The sequence below is a fragment of the Capsella rubella genome, unplaced genomic scaffold (assembly GCF_000375325.1).
Source record: "Capsella rubella cultivar Monte Gargano unplaced genomic scaffold, Caprub1_0 scaffold_3, whole genome shotgun sequence".
In the NCBI taxonomy this organism is placed as follows: domain Eukaryota; kingdom Viridiplantae; phylum Streptophyta; class Magnoliopsida; order Brassicales; family Brassicaceae; genus Capsella; species Capsella rubella.
In genome coordinates, this window is record NW_006238921.1 from 1,141,942 (window position 1) to 1,162,379 (window position 20,438).

General features: G+C 35.2%; 6 protein-coding genes across 6 annotated transcripts; 1 reads left to right on the forward strand and 5 right to left on the reverse strand.

Annotated features, from left to right (window-relative positions):
* Positions 1-525: 525 nt before the first annotated feature.
* LOC17890831 lies at positions 526-5,121 on the reverse strand. Its single transcript, XM_006296875.2, has 13 exons — positions 4,688-5,121; positions 4,289-4,460; positions 3,949-4,166; positions 3,779-3,839; positions 3,606-3,678; positions 3,448-3,525; positions 3,179-3,336; positions 2,781-2,949; positions 2,170-2,632; positions 1,664-2,092; positions 1,369-1,572; positions 1,137-1,270; positions 526-1,016 (listed from the first exon to the last, which is right to left on the reverse strand). Exons 1-13 carry the CDS (start codon positions 5,066-5,068, stop codon positions 821-823), a joined length of 2,736 nt encoding a protein of 911 aa, XP_006296937.1. The 5' UTR covers positions 5,069-5,121; the 3' UTR covers positions 526-820.
* A 324-nt stretch (positions 5,122-5,445) lies between these two features.
* Positions 5,446-5,908, reverse strand: LOC17890735 (two-component response regulator ARR22). Its single transcript, XM_023785465.1, has 2 exons — positions 5,600-5,908; positions 5,446-5,507 (listed from the first exon to the last, which is right to left on the reverse strand). The coding sequence occupies exons 1-2, from the start codon at positions 5,838-5,840 to the stop codon at positions 5,446-5,448; spliced, it is 303 nt and encodes a 100-aa protein (XP_023641233.1). The 5' UTR covers positions 5,841-5,908.
* A 2,075-nt stretch (positions 5,909-7,983) lies between these two features.
* On the reverse strand, positions 7,984-8,804 carry LOC17890808 (two-component response regulator ARR22). Its single transcript, XM_006299575.2, has 2 exons — positions 8,509-8,804; positions 7,984-8,393 (listed from the first exon to the last, which is right to left on the reverse strand). The coding sequence occupies exons 1-2, from the start codon at positions 8,755-8,757 to the stop codon at positions 8,217-8,219; spliced, it is 426 nt and encodes a 141-aa protein (XP_006299637.1). The 5' UTR covers positions 8,758-8,804; the 3' UTR covers positions 7,984-8,216.
* A 2,581-nt stretch (positions 8,805-11,385) lies between these two features.
* On the reverse strand, positions 11,386-14,242 carry LOC17893568 (GDSL esterase/lipase LTL1). The gene is made up of 5 exons (XM_006297899.2): positions 13,944-14,242; positions 13,692-13,819; positions 13,085-13,327; positions 12,435-12,687; positions 11,386-11,873 (listed from the first exon to the last, which is right to left on the reverse strand). The coding sequence occupies exons 1-5, from the start codon at positions 14,185-14,187 to the stop codon at positions 11,638-11,640; spliced, it is 1,104 nt and encodes a 367-aa protein (XP_006297961.1). The 5' UTR covers positions 14,188-14,242; the 3' UTR covers positions 11,386-11,637.
* Positions 14,243-17,079: 2,837 nt separating this feature from the next.
* On the forward strand, positions 17,080-17,680 carry LOC17890983. The gene is made up of 2 exons (XM_006299587.2): positions 17,080-17,329; positions 17,444-17,680. Exons 1-2 carry the CDS (start codon positions 17,259-17,261, stop codon positions 17,661-17,663), a joined length of 291 nt encoding a protein of 96 aa, XP_006299649.1. The 5' UTR covers positions 17,080-17,258; the 3' UTR covers positions 17,664-17,680.
* Positions 17,681-18,402: 722 nt separating this feature from the next.
* On the reverse strand, positions 18,403-19,831 carry LOC17891260. The gene is made up of 2 exons (XM_006298268.2): positions 19,401-19,831; positions 18,403-19,258 (listed from the first exon to the last, which is right to left on the reverse strand). The coding sequence occupies exons 1-2, from the start codon at positions 19,689-19,691 to the stop codon at positions 18,743-18,745; spliced, it is 807 nt and encodes a 268-aa protein (XP_006298330.1). The 5' UTR covers positions 19,692-19,831; the 3' UTR covers positions 18,403-18,742.
* Positions 19,832-20,438: the final 607 nt, after the last annotated feature.

Here is a 20,438-nt window from a genome sequence, read left to right on the forward strand (position 1 = left end):
ATAATATATTTCATACTAAATCGGTCTTTGAATACACCTCCTTATTAATAATTCAGAAATAAATTTAAAAAACAATTACATCAAAAAGTGTATTTACTATCAAATATGCTTCTCCGAGGAAATCCTGTTGATCGTCAAAGCCGGTTGTGATGCCAACGAAAACGGCATCGGCGTCACACACTTTGTCTGGTTCGATGTATAGCGTTGACCCCATTGTTCATTGCCTCGTTGAATACGAAAAACACCTTTTAAATTCAAACGTAGAAACGCAAGACTTCCCTCCTCTGTGTTGGGATTTTATTCTTCACACTTATGGGTTTAGCTCCATAATTTCCGGTTCTGTTATTCTTTGTTTTTGGTTTTGTGTGATGAGATTAGGGTTAGTGCTTTTTGATGATGTTCCTCCTATTTAATTCTTTATATTAATTTTGCCTAATTTGATATATTCTCATGGCTTCTTATTTAAAAGACTAGAAAGGAAGTAAGTAAATCTTCAAAAACAAACTTATGTCAATTGCTTTAAAATGAAAAAATGTTATTTTGTCTTCCTTTTATTTGACTTTATATGGAATTTTGTACTTCTTGCTATGTGTGTTTCTTATATATAGCACTAGTAAAAGAACTAAGCATCAGAGTGGAGGGGACTGGTTCTACACTGGGAACTTCACTTGTACTTCAGATTCAACTATCTATGGATCTTTTTTTTTTTTTTTTTGGCATATTATGACCAATAATTTCATAATTAAGGCAGATTCTGCTGCTTCTTCCGATTTATGTTTCTTATAGAGAGCTTCACAGTAAGCAGCGGAAAAAGAATAAACTAAGAGCTTCCTGTTGATGGTGGTTCTTCAGGCTCAGACCGGGGATTCTCATTTGATTGTCTAGCAGATATGACCTTGTCAATGGTTTGATCAGGGACAGTGATCCCTGTGGTTTCCATATCTGCCACTATGGCAATGGCTGCATCAAGTTCTCCAAGGTCCAAACACAATGTGATAATCTCATCGTACAACGGGCTGCAGTAAAAGACCCGGTATTCAGATGTCATTGGTTCTAGTCAAGTTTAGTCATATTGAACGCCTTAGGCTAGTTTCTCTTACTGACTAAATCCAAAAGAGTGGTTGTAACTGAGTTACCTGCCAAAAGAGTAGCCAAGACTGTGTGTCGTCTGCAAGATCTTCAAGAAGGCTGAAGGCATGGGAGCTCTTACAGCAGCTCGCAATATCACCGCACAATCGCCAATCGTTGGAATTCCACCCAATTCAATCACCTATACGAACTCATGATTATGTTTATTATTGTTATACTATTGACATTGATCAAAGAAATTTATATAATAATGATTTACAGGTTTGAAGGGACTCTTGCCTTTGTCATGAGTACCATTGCCAACTCGACTTCCCACTCTTGTGACCATTTCCTCGGAGTTTTGTTCTTAAAATCCTTCTCCCATGTCCAACCCCAAACATCTGCTATTGTATACATGTCAGACACGTCAAATACTTTCCTTTCCCTCATTTCTTTGAATGCTTCAAATGGGTCTTCAGGGAACCAATCCTCATCTGCATCATCCTGATGAATGTAGTCGGCATTGGCAAACATGCTTAAACTATCATATTAATGAACATGTGACTAATAAATTCATAAACATATACACACACACCTCAAGTGTCATACGAGATGCCCTCTTCCCACGTTTCTTTGTTCTGTTTGCTTCATCAGATTCTTTCAAGAGTTGAACTCCAATCATTTGAAGATGCTTCTTAGCTTCAGCTGCCTTATTCTTAACTAAATCCTCTCCTTCTGCTCGATTCTCAGTTTCTGCAACTACCACTTCTTCCTCTTCATTTTCATCATCATCCTCATCCCCTTCCTGTTCTTCCTCCTCATCATCATCCTCATCATCATCAGCTTCTTTTGCAGCATCTTTAATTGTGATCTCCGACTCACCTGTAGCTACTGTTTCAGCTGTTTCGCTGGATTCAACTGACGTTTCAATCAAGCCTTCTCCAAGAAACCGACGTTTCCAGAACTCTGTGTCTCCTTCGTGTAGCTTGATTCGGCATATTAATTCGTCTACTTCTTCATCAACCTATATTTAAAAATGAAATTTATTACATGCGTTGAGATACATGTTTTCCCAGTTGAAAGAAAGGAGCACAAATTTACCTCCTCCTCTTCTTCTTCAATTGGAGGAACCCAAAGAGGTCGACCTCGAGATTTGTTTATTCTCCTTGCTTTTTGGACTCGCTGGTAAAGAACATTCCTGGTTCCATCAATTGGCAAACCCTGAGCTTCAAGTTCTTCCTTTAACTCTGATACAACCATCTTGCTTGCTGCCTTCGGCTTCAAAAGATTCTGTGCAGGACCTCTAATTATGTTTCGTAATCTCTCCATCACTCTCATGTAATCAGATTCGGATGCATCTCCTAGAACTGGAAGACCTTCACTCTGTAAGGTTCTTAACAGCTTCCTATGGTGAATTTTCCAATCTTCAAGGCATCTCTGTTTAAAGGATGTTTCAATAGGGTTTGAGTATATAAACCCAGAAGCATCGGGATCTAAAGGAGTTTTCCCTTTTCGAGGTACCCAACGCTTGCGGTCACCAGTAAGCCCCCCTTCCTCGATGTACCTGAAAATGTTTACAGAGTGCGAATCTTAGTATATCAAGACAACAACATGAAAAAACACATAACTTTCTTTCAGCCAATTAGAATAGAACATTAGAATATAACTTGTAAAAATCTCCAGTCAAACCACGCAGAACTCCAGTTTTTTACCTTGCTAAATAATCAATCTCATAGCCAAGTTCAGCTTCTTCTTGCAATGGTTCAATCCATGAGCTGACTAGTGTTCGATATTTTCTGCTCATAATCATGGCTCTTGGAGGTATAGGTTGGTTATCTTTGCGCATTGCATCTAAAGCATCTATAAGCTCAACAATTCTTCCTGGTTCAAAGGTAGAGAGTATAGTTTAAAAACAGTAAATGGAAGAAAGAAAAGCTTGTCACCAACATAGGTCCTAAAAAGCAACAAACAAAGGTAATACATAGAAGTATAAAAAACAGAGAACCATAAATATGAATAGCTCTAATAATATATTCTCACAATGTCCCAGAAGGTGTTCACATATGCCTCTGCATATTAGTATTTTACACATGAAGAAGTGTATGCATACCTTCTCGACACAAAGCCCGGAGATACAACGAGAGAGGATCCTCAAATTTCCCAGCGTTGTATAAAACTATTGTTCCTCCTTCAAAGTTTTTCAGAGCACGAAAATGTCTAATAGCTTCCTTCACAACGCAATATTTCGTAAAGCACTCAACTAAGAGCCTGAAATGGATCATTATACAGATCATATTAGGGGTATTACAATAGAACGGGTTGAAATGCAAACTGGGTAATAAAGGGGTGCAAGACAGAATGAAATAAAGATTTTCTTACGCATAAGTCTTCACGTTTGGCTGCACACGCTTGTGGTCCTCAACCATCATTCCAAGTAATTCAGCAACATCCTGAACCCTGTGATTCATTCAATCGGCTACATACAAATTTGTCCACCTTTAAGATGAATGAAAGCAACTAAACCTCATATGAATTACCTATCATATGACTCAGCTCTTGTATAGGCTTGAATCACCCAGTTATATGTCTCAGTGTCAGGTTTCATAAAATCTATCAAATCAAGATTACATCAAGCAATGTCAGAAGCCATTACACAACAACTAGACCAAACATTTGAAGCGGGAATCAGCTGAAAAATAAATATACAAACCTTCACCATACTCCATATTTTCAAAAGTCGAATAAGCTACCTCGGGAATCCCACATGTAGCCTACACAATGGAAGCAAAGAAAAACCTATTTGATATCAACTAAAAGGCATAACCTTCTTCACCAGACAAAGATAAGCGTGGGTATACGTTCCAAAATACCATGACAAACCTGCACACTAAGAAGACAGTTGAAATGAAATGTTGTCGCCATTCTACCAGCTGCCTCCATTTCGTAAGAGATGTCTAAGGCATTAGAATGATCTCCAGCTTTGCAATCTTCTTCAATCATCAGATCATAAAGCTGATCTGTTGCTCTCATCCCACCTCTAGCACCCTTCAAGAAAACTTTATTTGCATCTTCCAAGTGATTGGTTCTCATGAGCTCCTCTATGAAAAAACCACAATCCAATTATAAACGATTACTCAATAACCCCAAGCATTGTAGATACAAAAAAAAAGAAAAAAAAAAGCATTTGATTCTAACAAATAGTGTTGGTAAGAGAGAATACCAACAAGAATGAGCCAAGCTTGACGAATGTCATAGTTAAGCTTTTCCATAGCGGCAAGGATTTCTAATCCTCTCGTAGCGTTTCCTTTTGAACCAGAGAGTCGAACCAAAGCAATCATTGTTTCAGGAAGCGGGCGTTGGCCTGCACCTAGCTCCTTTCTCAGCGAGTGCATCTGCAATCACACACACCAAACAGAGAAAAATGTTCATCTTTCACTTCAAACACACCCAAGAAGCAACGAGAAAGAGGAAAGTTCCAATTTGGATATAAAAATTGAACTTTATTGCTCAAGTTCAATAAAGCACAACAATGCGAATCCGATAAGAGTATTTAGCTTCAGCATTTGAGTGAATTCTTAAGAGAATACATCTGTGATAAAGGCTATAGAGAAGCAATTACCGCGCCTTGTTCGTCGCCGTTAAGAGCGTGAGCTACGACCAAGCCATGGAAAGAACGAGGTCCAGGGGCAAGCCCAGCGGCAATCATGTCATAGATAACCTCGGATACACCAGAAGAGTCTCGATTTCTAGCTCGTTCCATAAGCTCGTCCATGAAAGTGAGGCGGAGACTCCTCTCCAGGGCTGAGACAGCTTCACCGCTTCCGAAAGACGAGGAGTCGTCATTATCTGCTGCGTCGCCGCGCTTCTGCTTCCTCCTCCTCCTGGGCTTCTTCTCCGGTGCAGAGATTGAGCACCGAATGGAGGATAAACCGGCGGCGCGACGAGGAATTGGGTGGATTGAGTTGGAGGGAAATTGAGGACTGAGGAAGAAGAGAGACATTTTTCTTTTGGCCAAAGTCTTAAGATTTTTTCTTTTTTACTGGGGGAATGGATAAAGTGATTTGAAATTTATTAGATTCTTGTTAATTGAAATTCATAGTATCATCATCATAAAACGGGACGATGATCATGTGCAGATCACGTGAGCAATCGGATTGAACCAGATTAGTTAACATTAGTCACAGAACCGGGCTAAACCAAGCGAAATATCGCTAAATGTTGAAATAGGCTTTTGGTTTAGTCTCCTTATCTAGTAGTAGTGGCGTTTGTCATGATGAGCATTTGAGCTGGTCAATGATGGAAGCCATCTTTCCAAAGGTTAAGGGCTTTACCAAGCAGTGGTCAACTCCAGCTTCCATGCATGCCCTATTCTCGTCCTCACGCGACGTCATCCCCACGATCATTGACGTCACCTTCATGTCTCGTAGCATCTTGATTAGCTGCCCAACCAAACAAAAGAAAAAGCATCATACTAGCCAGTTAAACGATCAAAATATATACTCTTAGGAATATCGTGATGGGATTAACTTACGGGAACTCCATTGATTATCAATGATAATGAGGTTGAAAGAGTCGCCATTACGGTGGAGGTTCACCGCCTCCTCGGCGTTTCTAGCCATGTAAGCAAATGCTCCAGCCATTTGAATGATTCCCAAGTGGAGTGTACGGCGAGATTGATCATCGTCAACGATCAGCACCGTTAGTTTCTTCTTATATATCATCGACATGTTCTTCTCCATTTTATCTCCTCTCGATTCTTTTTTCTTTCTCATCGATTTCTTTTTTTCTATTGAAACTCTTTAACACGACAAGAATCCAAATTATTCATTATATATATACTGAAGGGCGGACCTACAAAAAAAAAATGGGTGCAAACTGCATTAAGGAAGGTTCGAACCCATTATTTCAAATATTTAACGGAGACATGTTAACCATTTTGCCATATGAAACTTTATTTGTATAGTAAAAAATTTTGTTTTTAATAAGTTGTGCATATAAACTAATTAATCGTGTTTAAACAAGAATTTTGGAAACAAGAATACTATTTCTCAAAAATAAAAAGGAGATTTACTAGGAATACTTACGTGTTGAAGAAGAGTTCAGAGATAACGAAATAAAAATAAGGGAAGTTGTCGATTAAATCAAGTTGTATATTGTTCTATACTTACGAAAAAAAGGAAAAAAAAAAATATATCAAGTTTTTAGAATAGTTTCCTGTAGTACGTACATCGTATGTATGTATAATTTTTTCTATTAATACGTTGAATAGTTATAATTAACAATATGTCAATATGAAGATGTGAAAAGGAAATCAAGTTCTTAGAATAGTTAAAAGAACTGTTTTATATATACACCTCAAAAAATCAGTATGTTTATTCTTGATACATAATTACTTGAGCTACACCCTTGTTTATCTTTTAATTTCTGGTATGTTTAATTATCTTACAGTAAAAAAAAAAAATATTTATTAATCAAAGAATAGGCAGAAACCAAGACAAAAACAGAGCAAATGGAGACTAATTAATGCTGAAGAGAAACTGAGCCACACACAACAAATGCAGCTTAGCTAAAAACACACTCTAGTTTTTCTAATCAAATCATATATAAATCTTAAAAAGCTATGGTATATAGGATATATTCGAACTCTAATCGCAACCTGAGATATGAAGAAAGTTCGAACTCAATTAACTGTATTTTTTGGTTCAAGGTCCCAAGCATTTCCGATTTAAACCAATACATCTAAAAAGCCAAGTGGAAATTGGTTTGCCTATATATTACAAATTAGTACTTTCCATAGACAAAGTAGATGCTTTGAAATGTGAAGTACAGATATGGAGTTAAACAAAACAACTCAAAAGCGTGGAATATAATCCACTTTTAACACTTTCATAACCAAATCTTTTTAGATTTAGGAGTTTTGACTCTACAAGAATATGTGAACATACGCAAAAATTAAAATTGATCTTGTAAAATCATTATATTGTTTGTATTAAAAATTTCGAACTGTCTAATGCAAAAACAAATTATAAATATTGTTTCTATGTCGATGTTGTTTATCTAATTGATTTGAATACAGACATCTAATAAAAATTTAACGTTTCTCTAAAAGATCAATACTCCAAACTCCAAGGTCGCTAAATTTCTATGTTCAGATCTTTGATCAAACTAAAGAGTAGTTCCAAGACTCGTAGTTTCTTGATAGCAGAAAAATATATGTAATTGATAGTGCAACATTAGTATATGTACTTATGAATGAATACCACACAATGCTTAATCAAATTTAGCTAAGATGATATAAGCCGTTGAAAATAGAATTTACTCGTATTTCCACCACCTTATCAAATCCAAAGTAAGATATGCTGTTTTCTATCTTCTTTATGACCTATAGTATTGGAAAATATAATTTGAAGTATATATATATGCAGAGAACAAAAAGATATATATACTATAATATAGCTAGTATATGTTATTGGAACTATAATAATATGAAATGTAAATTGCTTTTTGCAAAAAATATAGAGAAAAGTAATTATGAATGGTGAAAGTATGTATAATTTTAAAGTGATAGTAAGAAAGATATCTTTACAAACTACATGTAGCATATGCGATAATATCTGTATCTTTTAAAAATAATATATACGAAACTTAAATATAGTCAGATTCGCGATATATCATTTTCTAAAATTGAGACCAAACAAAATATATAATTTAATTAAAATTAGTAATCTAATTCATAGGAAATCAGTGACAATACACACTCATTATCTGTTTAAATTAAATATGATAGTTGTTTGAAATTTAAAGTGAATCTCGAAAATATGTAAGATTTTTTGTGTATAGTTGATATGGATTTTTGATATTTAGTTGATTTGTTGGTATATGAATATTGCATGAGTTGTATGGCCATATGAGATGTATAATATATGAAGTATATTATATAAGCGAAAAGAAACGACTTACATGATTCATCTAGGACGATAAAAGAAAAACAACATAGATATGAAAAGAACCCTAAATTTCAAAAGAAACACACATCCAGATATATAATATATATATGTCATATACACGTGTATGTGTAGACATTATTGCATTTTTTAACGATAGAAAACATAGATATAGCTAGATACATAATGAGACGACGTCAACCATTAAGCATCGAAGAGGTGGTTAATGAGAGGGAGAAGCTTGTCCTTGGTTAAGGGTTTTGCCAAGCAATGGTTAAGTCCGGCTTCCATAAAAGCCTTACGCTCCTCTTCGTTGTCAGCTAATGACGTCACCCCAACGATCATTGACGTCACTTTCATTTCTCTAAGCTTCTTAGTTGCCTAATGAAAACCAACAAAGAACATAAATATCAAAGAGGAGGTTAATTGATGATTGAGCCACTTAGATATTGTCTAGTCGGGTAAGCAAGTGAATAATAAGATCATTGGGTTGTACCGAGACTCCATCCCTCTCGGGCATTTCCTTATCCATTAGGATAAGATCGAAGGATGCCTTGCCGTCGAGGTGGAGGATCACTGCCTCCTCACCATTTTTGGCCGTCTGAGAAACTCCTCCGATCGTTTTGATGATCTTATCGTGGAGTATACGGTTTAATGCATCATCATCGACGATCAGCACATTTAACTTCTTCTTCGTTTCTGTTGACTTGGTTTTCTCGATATCTCCTGTGGATTTTGTTGCCATCTTCGACTCTTTTTTTTGTTTGTTCTTGAAAATCTCCACACAAACAAAAAAAGAACCAAAGTTAATATATATAGATGAAGTTATAAACAATATGGAATTATAATGCATGTATGTTTTTATGTATGTGCTTGTGTGATCCTCATTGTGCATGCATGGTTTCGTGACTGTACATATGGCTAGGTGTTAATTTAAATATATATATTTCTTATATCATATATAGATCACATATGTAGAATATGTAAGTGGCTTACGATTTAGGATTCTAAAGAAGAGAGTGAATTGTGCTCTAAGAACGTAGACAATGGTCGAAATTTATAGTCGAGACAAAAGGTGAAAAGAAAGCATATTCTTAAACGTCACAAAGAAAATATTTTTACATGAAATTAATTGGCTGAAATATATACATTTATATTCCACACATTATTCTTACTGAGTTGTTTAAACTAATATGAAAACAATTATATCAAAATGGTGAACAAATTCAAAGAAAGAATGTATAAGAAATATAAGTGAAAACTAAAAAAAAAATCTTTAATTAATTCATCTAGATCATAGTAGGATTCTATGTACTTCTTTTTATTAATTTCATCCATATTGTTTAGGGTATATAAAGTAAATGTTATTTGATATTTTGGACATACGAAATGTAATCAAGTTTAGATACTGATCATCCTTCAATTATGTGTTGTTGGGTTAAAGGTTTTGTTGAACGGTGGATAAAATCACAACCAAATCCATGAGCTAACATATAAATAAAGAGAAATATTCCCTAGAGTATTTTATAAAAGCATGCTTAAGCAAATGAAGCATACAACTTGTTAAGACAGCAAAATCTACTACTTATTGTCAGTTTGCAGTTTCGTGTTCGTAATGGCTTCTTGTGGAAAAGTGGCTATTAACTCTTAAACATATGGGGAAAATATATATATTAAAAAAAAATCATATATACTTTAAATTTTTAGATTTTCAAAACTTTATGCATTGCGTTATGTGTTATCGTTCATTGTTTTATGGTGCGTTTATTAACTCGACGGAGGCTCTTTGGCTACCTTAGTTAGATATTGATAATTTCATTACATTGGTTATCTTTAGTGAATTATGCCTTCTTTATCCATTTATTTTATATTCGATCGGTAAAGAATTTAGTTTAGTTAAATTATCGTAAATTAAACGAAGGGCTTCTCCAAACACTCGTTGGATTCAGCTTCCAGAAATCGTGTTTCCTTTTTTTTTTGGTCGCACTTTATACTTACTTACTATTGGGCCCAATACGAAAGAAACACAATCGTAGAACTGTTTTAGTAGCCCATTGGGACCAATACGAAATACGAATAAGGCTTTTTTTTTTTTTTTTTGGTCAACACGAATAAGGCTTAAAACTCTAATCTATTTGCAAACAAGTGCACCAGTGGTTCCGTTGAATAGTATGGGTTTATATACTTTATAATAAAACAAAAATTTTAATTTAAATTGGCTTCTACATATATAGGGTTGCAATGGTATGAATATGATGCTGTGATAAATAACTGACAAGGGTCCATCAATAAATGTCAACAGTGGTGAAAGTAGCATATGAAAACTTTAACTTCTCTACTTTGTATATTATAAAGTTTAAATACGAAGGAGGGTAAATAAAGAAGATTTCACCCACTCCACCAACTAGAACTCGATTCCTTTATTATTATCTATTATTCACATTTCAGTATCTGTGGAAATGCCTCAACAAACTTCTTCTGTGTACTCTTCTTCTTTCTTCCCTCCTTGGCATATTAATAACGATGCATTACCACATCCACAGTAATGTATTGCGACAAGAATATTTTTCGAAAAAGTACATATATATTATATACACACCCTACATATCATTATTACAACAACATGCATGCAACAGTATCAGTATGTATATGTAGATATTTCGTGTATAATGATAATAAAAGAGTTTACTTCCGGCAAAGAGATAAATAAGACTTAAACTGTGTCTCCCTTTGTTTGAGCAAATATAAGACAACAAACCCAATGAATACATATATAGACTAAGTCATGTGCTGCCATTCTTAAATTTCCTCACATAGTCGACACTCAATGAGTCTAACATATATTTTCAATTAAATCAGCTTGCTACTCTGTCAATCTACAAGCTTCAGTAATTATATCACTTGTCGCATAATATCAATAATTATTTCAGTAATCAGTCTTTTTTTTTTTTTTTGCTGATGAGATGACTTACTATACTTCAATTCATGGACCTATATATGTAATATATAGTACTTAGAACATTTAGAACTAATCATTAATGGCTCATTGTTTACAAAAAAAAAAAAAATAGAAATTGTATATCCTTGACTGATTATTGTATTAATTTAGATGTAACCCTCAATAACTCTTTGAGAGTATGTTAAGCTTTTTGATGGTGATCACTGATCAGATATCATTTAATATCTGTGAGTTTCATTTACCATGCATGTATGATTGTTTTATGTGTACTATGGATATTCGATCACGTTAATCATACTAAGATTGGTCGATTGCCAAATCCTTTTTTCTTTTTGTTCGGATCGAGTTCGTTCGATAATTATATTCAAGTTCAACACTAGCTAGTGGACTCGATGAAATGTCAATCATCTCGAGTAGGAAAGAAAACCATATATCATTAATCACTCAAAACATTACATGATAATTGGCACACACACCAAAAAGGACTAAACTAAACTAACCAAGATACAACAAGCAACGGCATCAAACCACATCACCGACAAATATAACTCTCTTAATTGAACTAATTATAGCCATCAAACAAACTCATCAATCAACAGAGCAACAACAATGCAAACTACAAAAGGAATGACCTTGACATTTTCATTGAAAGATATCACTTAAAAACTAGATTCTTGTAGAATCCAAGAGCATGGCGGTGCTAAGGTTCATAGGGTGCATATACTTGGCGGATCCGGTCAGGATTTGATTAACGATGATCCTATTGGCTTTCTCTGTCGGGTGAAACGCATCCCAAAACGCATATAAGTCTCTGTTTGGACACAAATTCGAGATTGGCGTGCATAGTCCTATGCCATTGTATGGTCCTTGCCCACAACATGCCACCTTGGATGTCACAAACCCTACACACACACACACAAATTTATCAACTTATTCTTTTTATAAATGCTTACAAGTACTATCTCGCTAGCTATAATCTTTATGAATTGTTTTCGAGTGAGATGGATTATGGAAAAAAGAAAAGGTACATCATTCAAATGTAACTTTTTAAAGCCAGACAGGTACTTTTGTTAAGCAATATACGGCTTATATATAGAAACCGACACATACACGTACGTACGTATTAAATACTTATCTATATAATGTTGTTTTTTATTTGAAAAAGTGTGAAAATATCAATTTTATGTTTAATGCTATAACATGGCCCTACAAAGTGGTCGTGCTCATTTATAAGTTTTCGTACTCATACAACAAAACATAACTCCAAAAATATGGTCCTTTAATTTTATGCCTATAAAAAAAAAAATCTTATTTGGTCCAATCTTGATTTTGCTTGTTATTTTTTCGTTACTCTGAAATCAAGAACTAAACCCTTTCCAATGTTTTACAACTATGTACTATTAAATATTTATATTTCTAGTTATTACTGAACGAAGTTATGAAGAGATGGGTTATATAATTACCGAATTGTTCTGGATTAGTTAGATAATCCATGTTCATTTGGTAGGCATTAGCTGCCACGAAAACGTCTTGGCCAATTTCAGCATTGACTGATGCGATCAAATCAACTAATCGAGGATTGAACAAAGCGGCTGCTGTCTGAAGGGCGCCATAGCACTCGCCATTTCGGCTATGCTGAGCCAGTTCCGCGGGTGCACATCCCATCGCACCAGTTCCAGTTACTAAAACTCGTCTTGCACCCAGTTCGTATAGTTTCTTTTTGCAATGAAAAAACCAAAGAGGAAATAAATAATTATAGTCAAAATAGTTATAGTCATGCACTATAAAAAGGAAAACTAAATAAATCATTGTTATTATTACATTCTAAATTAATGACAAGGAAAAAGTCATTAAAAGTGCCCCATTATTATTTTTTGAACGTTATGTTCAAGAGAATCATATATGGCATTAACTACATAGTGATATATCGAAATAAATTATTGGGGGTCAGTTATTAAATGCAATTTCCTATAGTGAGACAACAATTTAATACTGTACGTACTAGCTAAATGATAGTAATGCAATAATCAAGGTTCGATGATTTTAGTTACATGACTCTCAATAATATTATAACGTGAAAGTTAAATAGAAGTAGAAATGTATATCTTCTTACTCTGAGAACCTTTCCGTATTCGGAAATGAGATACACAACGTAGTCGGGTAACGCGAATTGGCGAGAACGAGCTGAAAAGGGAATGAGATAATAATTGTTGACGAAATCATTGCCACCGAGTGTGATCAGGACAAGAGCTCGGTTAACTAGCTGTTGTGTAGCCTCTGGTCCGATCATTGCACTCACCCGTAGCTGGTACTGTTGGAAGTATTCGAACTGTTTAGATATTCTAATTATGTTTACCTGCCAAACAACAACATAATTACGTTATTAAACAATGAGCTTTTTAAAAATTACAACGGGCGAAAGCGGCAGCGTTTGAAATGAAAAAGACTAAATTAACCTTCATTTTTAACAATTGCGTTCATTAATTGACATTTAAAGGACAGTCTCGTAAATCACGTGTTTATTGAGTTTTCCTGGTGTAGCTCATAAAAGACGGATATAGCCTCAGTTTTAAGGATAATCTTTTACCTTAATATTTTCACTTAAAGGCAATAGTGACCCCGAGACGAAGGTTAGTAAGAGGGTAAAGATGTCTTTTCAACCCAACACTTAGATACGTTATTTAATGCAACAATATTTTAAAAATTCGGAAGTTGCTTACGAATTGAACTCCAGTGTCGTTGAGGATTCCAATTCCGGCGGAGGCGAAATTAGCGCCGACGAGAAGATTTTCTCCGGTGAGTTGCGGGCTAAGATACGGCAATGTCGACGGCATGCCAATAGCCTCACCTAGTAGAGTTATACGGAATAAAAAATCATTAAAGACTATTGATTTAAATAACCATATATATTATCGTATAGTATAAACCATTATATCGTCCTCGAATGAATAAAAATATATATGTGTGCTTACTGATAATGTCGGGAATGTTAAGACCGTTAGAGAAACGTCCGGTGGGTCTACGGGTCGGGTAGTCGATACCATAAGGGTAATTGTCAGCGCGGGCAGTGGTGACGAGGTAATCATTGTTTCCATTGTCGACGAGAGAGTCACCAAAGACGAAGAAAGCCCTAGATGATTTGACTTGTGGTGCAAGAGAAGTAACAATGAAGAAGAGTGAGATTAGAAACCCTAGCGGAGACAATTTGGTATCCATAGTTATATGGAGAGAGAGACTGGGACTATAGAGGACGAATGAGGGAGGAGATATGTTTTCAAATTGACGTATGATATGAGAGCATATGGAGGATGATGTGTTATATATATACACTGACGATGGTTAGTTGTCGATAGATATGTATATGTTTTATTTTTTTCTATTTTTCTTTAAAATTTGTTGGTGTGAGTTTTTAAGAAGAGTGACATTGAATAGAGGCTGCCAACTTATAGACTATAAAAATTTGGTCTTGTTTGTTGTTTGGATGTAATAAATGGTAGAAATGGTACTGTACGCTTGTTCTCCTAAAATGGTATTTCTCTTGGAGCCCTTGGAATCAATATTGTGACATCATAATGTTTTTGATTTGGATGTTAATTATACTGATATCAATATCTTCAAGCTAGATATGCATGTGTCAATTTTGAAGTGATTAGGTATGGAGATCATCGATTTGGACAATTATATATATATGTGAGAAACCGGCTGTTACGACCACTTGATTCGTTTTAAAAAATTTGTACCGCACGTTCTTCGTCTACATTTTTGTGTAGTGTCGTGTTTACTCAATATGACAAACGGAGATGCAGTGACTTGATTGTTAACCTAATTACAACAATATATGATGTGGTTACATGCCTCCGCTAAAAGTTATATCGTTATTAAAGTGTACAAATTAAACTACGCAAATTAAAGCATTAAGAAAACACAAATAAAGTGTCATGAATGTCAATGGAATGGGTCGTGTGTTCGATACCATGCTGATTTGTAAAAGTATTTCATTTTCTAGTATTACAATATTGTTCGATTTGGTTGTGTGTAATACTATATATTAAGTACTAGTAGTATATTTTATTTTCTTGAAATGCGGGGGTTATTACCTTCCTTAGCTAGTATTAAAAATGATTATTATACAACCCATTTTTTGTTTGCATTTGGTAAAAGAATAATGTAAGACATGCACTAGTTTTAGTTAATTGATCCATATATATATGGTCTATCTATACTTTACGTTGATTAATGCAGGAACATTACAAAAAAAAATGGGTTAGGATTTAAGAAAATACCATGCAGAATGTCAAAATGAAGTAAAGTAAATTCAGCAGATCAAAATAAGACTTTTCTTTGTTTTCTATCCAAGAAAAAACCAAAATTACTGAAGAGAGAGAGAGAGAGAGAGAGAGAGAGAGAGGAATAGAAGTGAAGTTAAGAGATCTACCAACTCGACCAGCTCACGTCATAAATTAACACGATGAAGCTACCCTATCCGACTGCATCATTATTTATGAGTTTTTTTGAACAAAGAAGAATTACATAAAAGCAGAGACAACAGTAAAATATCTCATCTTCATGTCACTCGTACATACCAACCTTTTCCGGCTATTTAATTCTTATTACTGTAGTTACCCTAAAGGTTTGTTGAACAACAACAAAAAAAAAAAGTTACCCTAATGGTTAAAATTATCAAATTTCTTTATTCGAAAAGTTATAAAGTATAAATTAAATGATGTCCATCCGTGGAGAAAAATCAACCAACCTCAAGATAATTCAAAATTTCAAAACCCTTTGTTTTCGTAAAGAGAAGATTATTTTTTTAAAGAACAAAAAAAACAGAAAAATAACTGTATGGGCCGAAGAAAGAATTGTGGACTGTTGGGATTGGTTCAGATCTGTCGAATTTGGGTCTATATTAAAACGTGGACCAGGCTTTCCAACACTTCGAATCGGGATAAGCAAACGACGACGTTTGCAAATAGTACTCAGAAACGTCGTCGCTTTCCAGGTCCTTGCTTTTTCCAACTAACGTCCCTATACGACGTCGTGCAGTGTTGTAAGCTTGAATACACCAAGCATTTGTATACTAACTTTCTTGGAGATCTGAGTAATACAAACAAAACACAGGCTTTCCATGTGTGAATATGACCAAACCAAATCAAAGTAAGAAGACCCTGTTTCCAAATTCATAAGGAGGGTGTTCACATGAACATATTTTTGTTTTCATTCTAAAATCTGAACGTAGCTGCCATTCTTTATCACTTGTTCATATTACTCTGGTCAGACAGACCGAGATTTGCAAATACTAGCATTCAAAATATGAGGATATGCTATTTTGTTGCATGCATATATTAGGAGATAACAGTACTAATCCTCACATGCCATGACATGTTAGAATAAAAAAACAAACAGAGCCAGTTGAGGAAGCAGCCAAACTAGAGCCTGGAGGTGGGCTACACAAATCAATGTCCGGAATTATCACGTATCTTCCTCTGAAGAACCAGTCAAACATTCTCGAAACTAAATACCAAAACCATTTTTAATTTAATAAACTGACGATATGAACAATCTTCACAGCAAAAAAAAAAAAACTTCTAATACAGCTGAATAACTGATGCATAACTAGAAGCTACACAAATCCAGATTAATACTGCATAACAGCTGACAATGTTAGACCCTATATAATCCTCTCGAGTGTACCCACTTGATCACTCAGAATGCACATGGTGGCTACATTGTCCGGAGACTAGTCTGAGTTTCAGCTAAGAATACGCTGTTACTCCTAAATACTGTGAAAAGGAAAGCATAATGGGCGCAGAGACAAAACAGAACGGGTCCATGTGGTTGGAGACTCGATCTGGATTTATCATTAAAGCTTGTGGAAGAACTAAATCAGCATTTTGCCTTCTTGAGAAACTTTCTCAATCAGGTTAATGAAATCATGACAAGTAGAAAACTAGTAATATTATATACTCCTACAATGGCTATCTTAAAAATGCAGGTTAATGGATGTATTTATTGACTTTGTTTTGTATCCATCCTGGGTCAAAGTGTTTCTTTAAAGATTCCTCTCTCCTATTATCATCACTTTCAATAGAAGGGGAAAAAGAAGAAGTCACTTTATTCATTCCTGTTTTTATATATACATACACATGCAGTCCAACTACTCTGTCCTTCACCATATAAATACATCTCATATACCTACTTTCTTCCTATCCTTCTTTCTCACTGTTTTCTTCTGTTCTATATAACAACATTGAAACATCGTCGAATTCTAACCTTATTCCTCTTCCAAAATGAATATTGCAATCGAACGCAACCCTTCAAGCAGAAAATTATCTGACCTCGGAGTCATGTCTTGGCCTAAGTAAGTATCAGACATGCACATGCTCTGCTCCTATCACTACTAACCACAAAGATTTCCCTTTTTTCCATTCCTCATAATATTGGTAATAACATGATGAATTTCTCTGACAAATAGATGGTCTTGCCAGCCCGGAAAATATGCATTGGTATTTGAAGAAAGAGAGACATGCTATTTGGTGAAGGGAAAGGTGAAGGTGTATCCAAAAGGGTCATCTGAGTTTGTAGAGTTTGGTGCAGGAGACCTTGTGACCATCCCCAAGGGACTTAGCTGCACTTGGGATGTATCACTTTTCATCGACAAACACTACAAGTTCGATCCTCCTACTTCTCCATAGTTTTTCCTAATAAAAATCTAGTTTTGGGTTAGTCTTTATCACCATGAAGCCTAAAAGAATTTATATTCAGACAATAAATTGTAAAAGAGAAACCAAAAAGACAATGCTTAGGATGTATAAAGCCTACCTAGATTATGTTTTCAGATGTAACTTCTTTGTTTTCATAGAAAGAACTATTGGTTTCAGTTTGAAACTTAAATTTATCCAGACAGCAGTAAACCAGATCACGAGTTACGCTCTCTACCTGGTTCAAATAGACTAAGGTAAAGGGTTGCTGATCATAAAAGTAAATGTATTCCTAAGCTTCTGAAACTTAGGTTCAACTTTGAAGTGACGAAAGATGTTAATTCACTTAATTCACTTTCGATTAGAATATGCATAATTCAATGAAGGTTAGTGAAATATATATTGTGAGTTTAACTGTTTACTGTATATTTTCTCATCATAGATATGTATTCCTGTTTCGTTCTAAAGAAACTTGCTAACTAAAGGATTCCCAATAAACAGATATTGTTCTTTACTCTTAAAAGGGTCTTTATCAAAGATTCTTATCATGAGGCCATTGGTTATTATCACTAAGAAAACCATAAAAAGAACCCCATAAATATCTTAATATAACATGTGAACCAAATAAATCTGAAAGCATATATTCTAGCAGTATTGCTTCCTGACTAGATAAAGTAGAAGAGTATGTAATCTTAAATCTCACATACTAAAGAACAGTAGCAGCAGCATCTGGTACGCCATCACAAATTACTGGTGCTGATTATATAAAAAATAAGATACTACTTAGTCTGTACAAAACCAGAACTATTACACCTTTGCATTTATGGAAACACAAATCTCTGACAGGCATATATTCTCAACTTACAGAATATGCATATTTATCACAAGTAAGAGGTGTATTCTAACTTCCAAGTTCCAAGATAATTGAAAGCTAACCTTTAGGATTCCAGGAAGATTGTGATAACTAAAGTCATTTGACGACCAATCCTTAGAGAAACTCTAGTCCTTTTTCAACCCACGTGAAAACGAAAACAGTACTTCTCCACACTGTAAGGACTTGGAAAAATCCCTCATCAAAATAACAATTTGGTCCACGAGCCCAAAAAAGGGAAGGCAGCAATTAGCATCCTCAAGAGCAATGGCTTCTCCTTAACTCTCCACCGCCGATTAGCTTTTCTTTCAAACTGTTGTTTTGGACGAACATTCTCGTTTGACGGATTGCCATTTCTAATCTCCCTTTGCGTGTCTAGATCATCCCATCCTCCATATCCAGTACCCATGCTGTTAGAATCAGCGTCTCGTACAATCCATGACTTGTATCCTCCCTTATCCACACCACCCCTCATGTTTTCTCCTTGCTTAGATTTCCTTGTTCTTGCACTTCCCACACTCCCAAATCTTGAAAATACATCTCTTCTGCTTCTTTTCATAGGTCTAGTGCTTGACCTGCTCCAGACCTTACTAACCACAAGGGACAACACAGACTGTACTAAAGGAACTGCTAATGCCATTAAACCCGCGTTTGAATCCGTTCCAAGAAGCAAAGAGATGCCAATGGGTGCAAGCATCCAACTCAAAGTCCTAAATACCTGCAATTATAATATTTGTTAAAGAGAGCTAACAACTAAAAAAACAAACATTACGAATTCAAAGTGAGCAACTTTACTGATTAAATTCTCCAAGAGATAAACACTATAATTCGTGAAATTCCCGAAAAGAAGAAGCAAATACCTCAAAAACCATAGTCCAATCATCTTCTTCTTCATTCATCCAATCATCATAATCGTCATCGTCATCATCATCGAACCACCACGGCCTCTTCTTCTTACGGTTCCCGAACGCGAATCCAGCAAACCCATCGTCGCGGAAGAGCTCCTCCTCCCAGCTAGGACCGCGGGAGGCGCGGCAATCAAAGGAACCGCGGCTCACGAAACTTGGGCAGAGATCAAAATCGCAGTTCATAGAACAGTACCTACCTCTGAAGACGCTAGAAGAAAGCTGAAGATACAGCAGATTCGCCATACACAACTGATGGTTATTACTGTTCTCTACATTTAACTCAAATTCAATTCAGAAGAACCAAAAACTGAGAACGAAAAGCAAAAAAAAATCAATTCTTTCCCCTCCACACCACACCACACCACACCACACCACAAACTCTTTGCTAAAAGAACAGTGATCGAGATTGAAACCAAATTAAACCAAACCGAACCTCAACTATCGAACAAATGGTTATAAAAAAAAACGAAACCAAACCGGAAAACTAATGTTAGGCTCTTTGACACCAAACCAGCCGATTTAAAAGAAGACATGCATGGTGTAATAAAGAGACCAGAGTTTAAAGTTAGGCTCCTTGACACTCAAATCATGAATATCTTCAATTGCGTAGAGCAAACGTAAGAATTTACTCAGTGTTTCGCCTCCCCTTGTTAAAGGAAAATTACACTTGACATATATTATCATATATTGCTCTGATTAATTTATCTTTGGTCAATTAGAAAGTCCACTTCAGATTACTCGCTCGATCGCCGCCATGAAAGTTGAAACGTGTTTATTTGTCAATTAGTATGCGGCATTGACAAAAAATAATAATCCACTTGTAATCACCATATTTTAAGGAGGAAAGAAGTGTTTACGAGTGGTATCGAAGCCATTATTTTTTGTAATCTCTATAAATGTAAGTTTGTACTTTGTACATGCATATATATTCCGCCATTAACTAACTTCGATAGATAATAGTGTACAATTGTAGGAATGAGCTCATATCAT

Coding starts and splice junctions, on each gene's coding strand:
- LOC17890831 (XM_006296875.2), bottom strand. CDS start 5,068: ATGTCTCTCTTCTTCCTCAGTCCTCAATTTCCCTCCAACTCAATCCAC. Junction 3,337..3,447: donor CCAAACGTGAAGACTTATGC/GTAAGAAAATCT, acceptor GATCCATTTCAG/GCTCTTAGTTGAGTGCTTTA. Junction 2,633..2,780: donor GAGATTGATTATTTAGCAAG/GTAAAAAACTGG, acceptor AAACATTTTCAG/GTACATCGAGGAAGGGGGGC.
- LOC17890735 (XM_023785465.1), bottom strand. CDS start 5,840: ATGAGAAAGAAAAAAGAATCGAGAGGAGATAAAATGGAGAAGAACATG. Junction 5,508..5,599: donor TGATAATCAATGGAGTTCCC/GTAAGTTAATCC, acceptor TTGGTTGGGCAG/CTAATCAAGATGCTACGAGA.
- LOC17890808 (XM_006299575.2), bottom strand. CDS start 8,757: ATGGCAACAAAATCCACAGGAGATATCGAGAAAACCAAGTCAACAGAA. Junction 8,394..8,508: donor CCGAGAGGGATGGAGTCTCG/GTACAACCCAAT, acceptor GGTTTTCATTAG/GCAACTAAGAAGCTTAGAGA.
- LOC17893568 (XM_006297899.2), bottom strand. CDS start 14,187: ATGGATACCAAATTGTCTCCGCTAGGGTTTCTAATCTCACTCTTCTTC. Junction 13,328..13,691: donor ACGACACTGGAGTTCAATTC/GTAAGCAACTTC, acceptor GTTGTTTGGCAG/GTAAACATAATTAGAATATC. Junction 11,874..12,434: donor AACTAATCCAGAACAATTCG/GTAATTATATAA, acceptor GTGTGTGTGTAG/GGTTTGTGACATCCAAGGTG.
- LOC17890983 (XM_006299587.2), top strand. CDS start 17,259: ATGAATATTGCAATCGAACGCAACCCTTCAAGCAGAAAATTATCTGAC. Junction 17,330..17,443: donor GGAGTCATGTCTTGGCCTAA/GTAAGTATCAGA, acceptor TCTGACAAATAG/ATGGTCTTGCCAGCCCGGAA.
- LOC17891260 (XM_006298268.2), bottom strand. CDS start 19,691: ATGGCGAATCTGCTGTATCTTCAGCTTTCTTCTAGCGTCTTCAGAGGT. Junction 19,259..19,400: donor ATTGGACTATGGTTTTTGAG/GTATTTGCTTCT, acceptor TTATAATTGCAG/GTATTTAGGACTTTGAGTTG.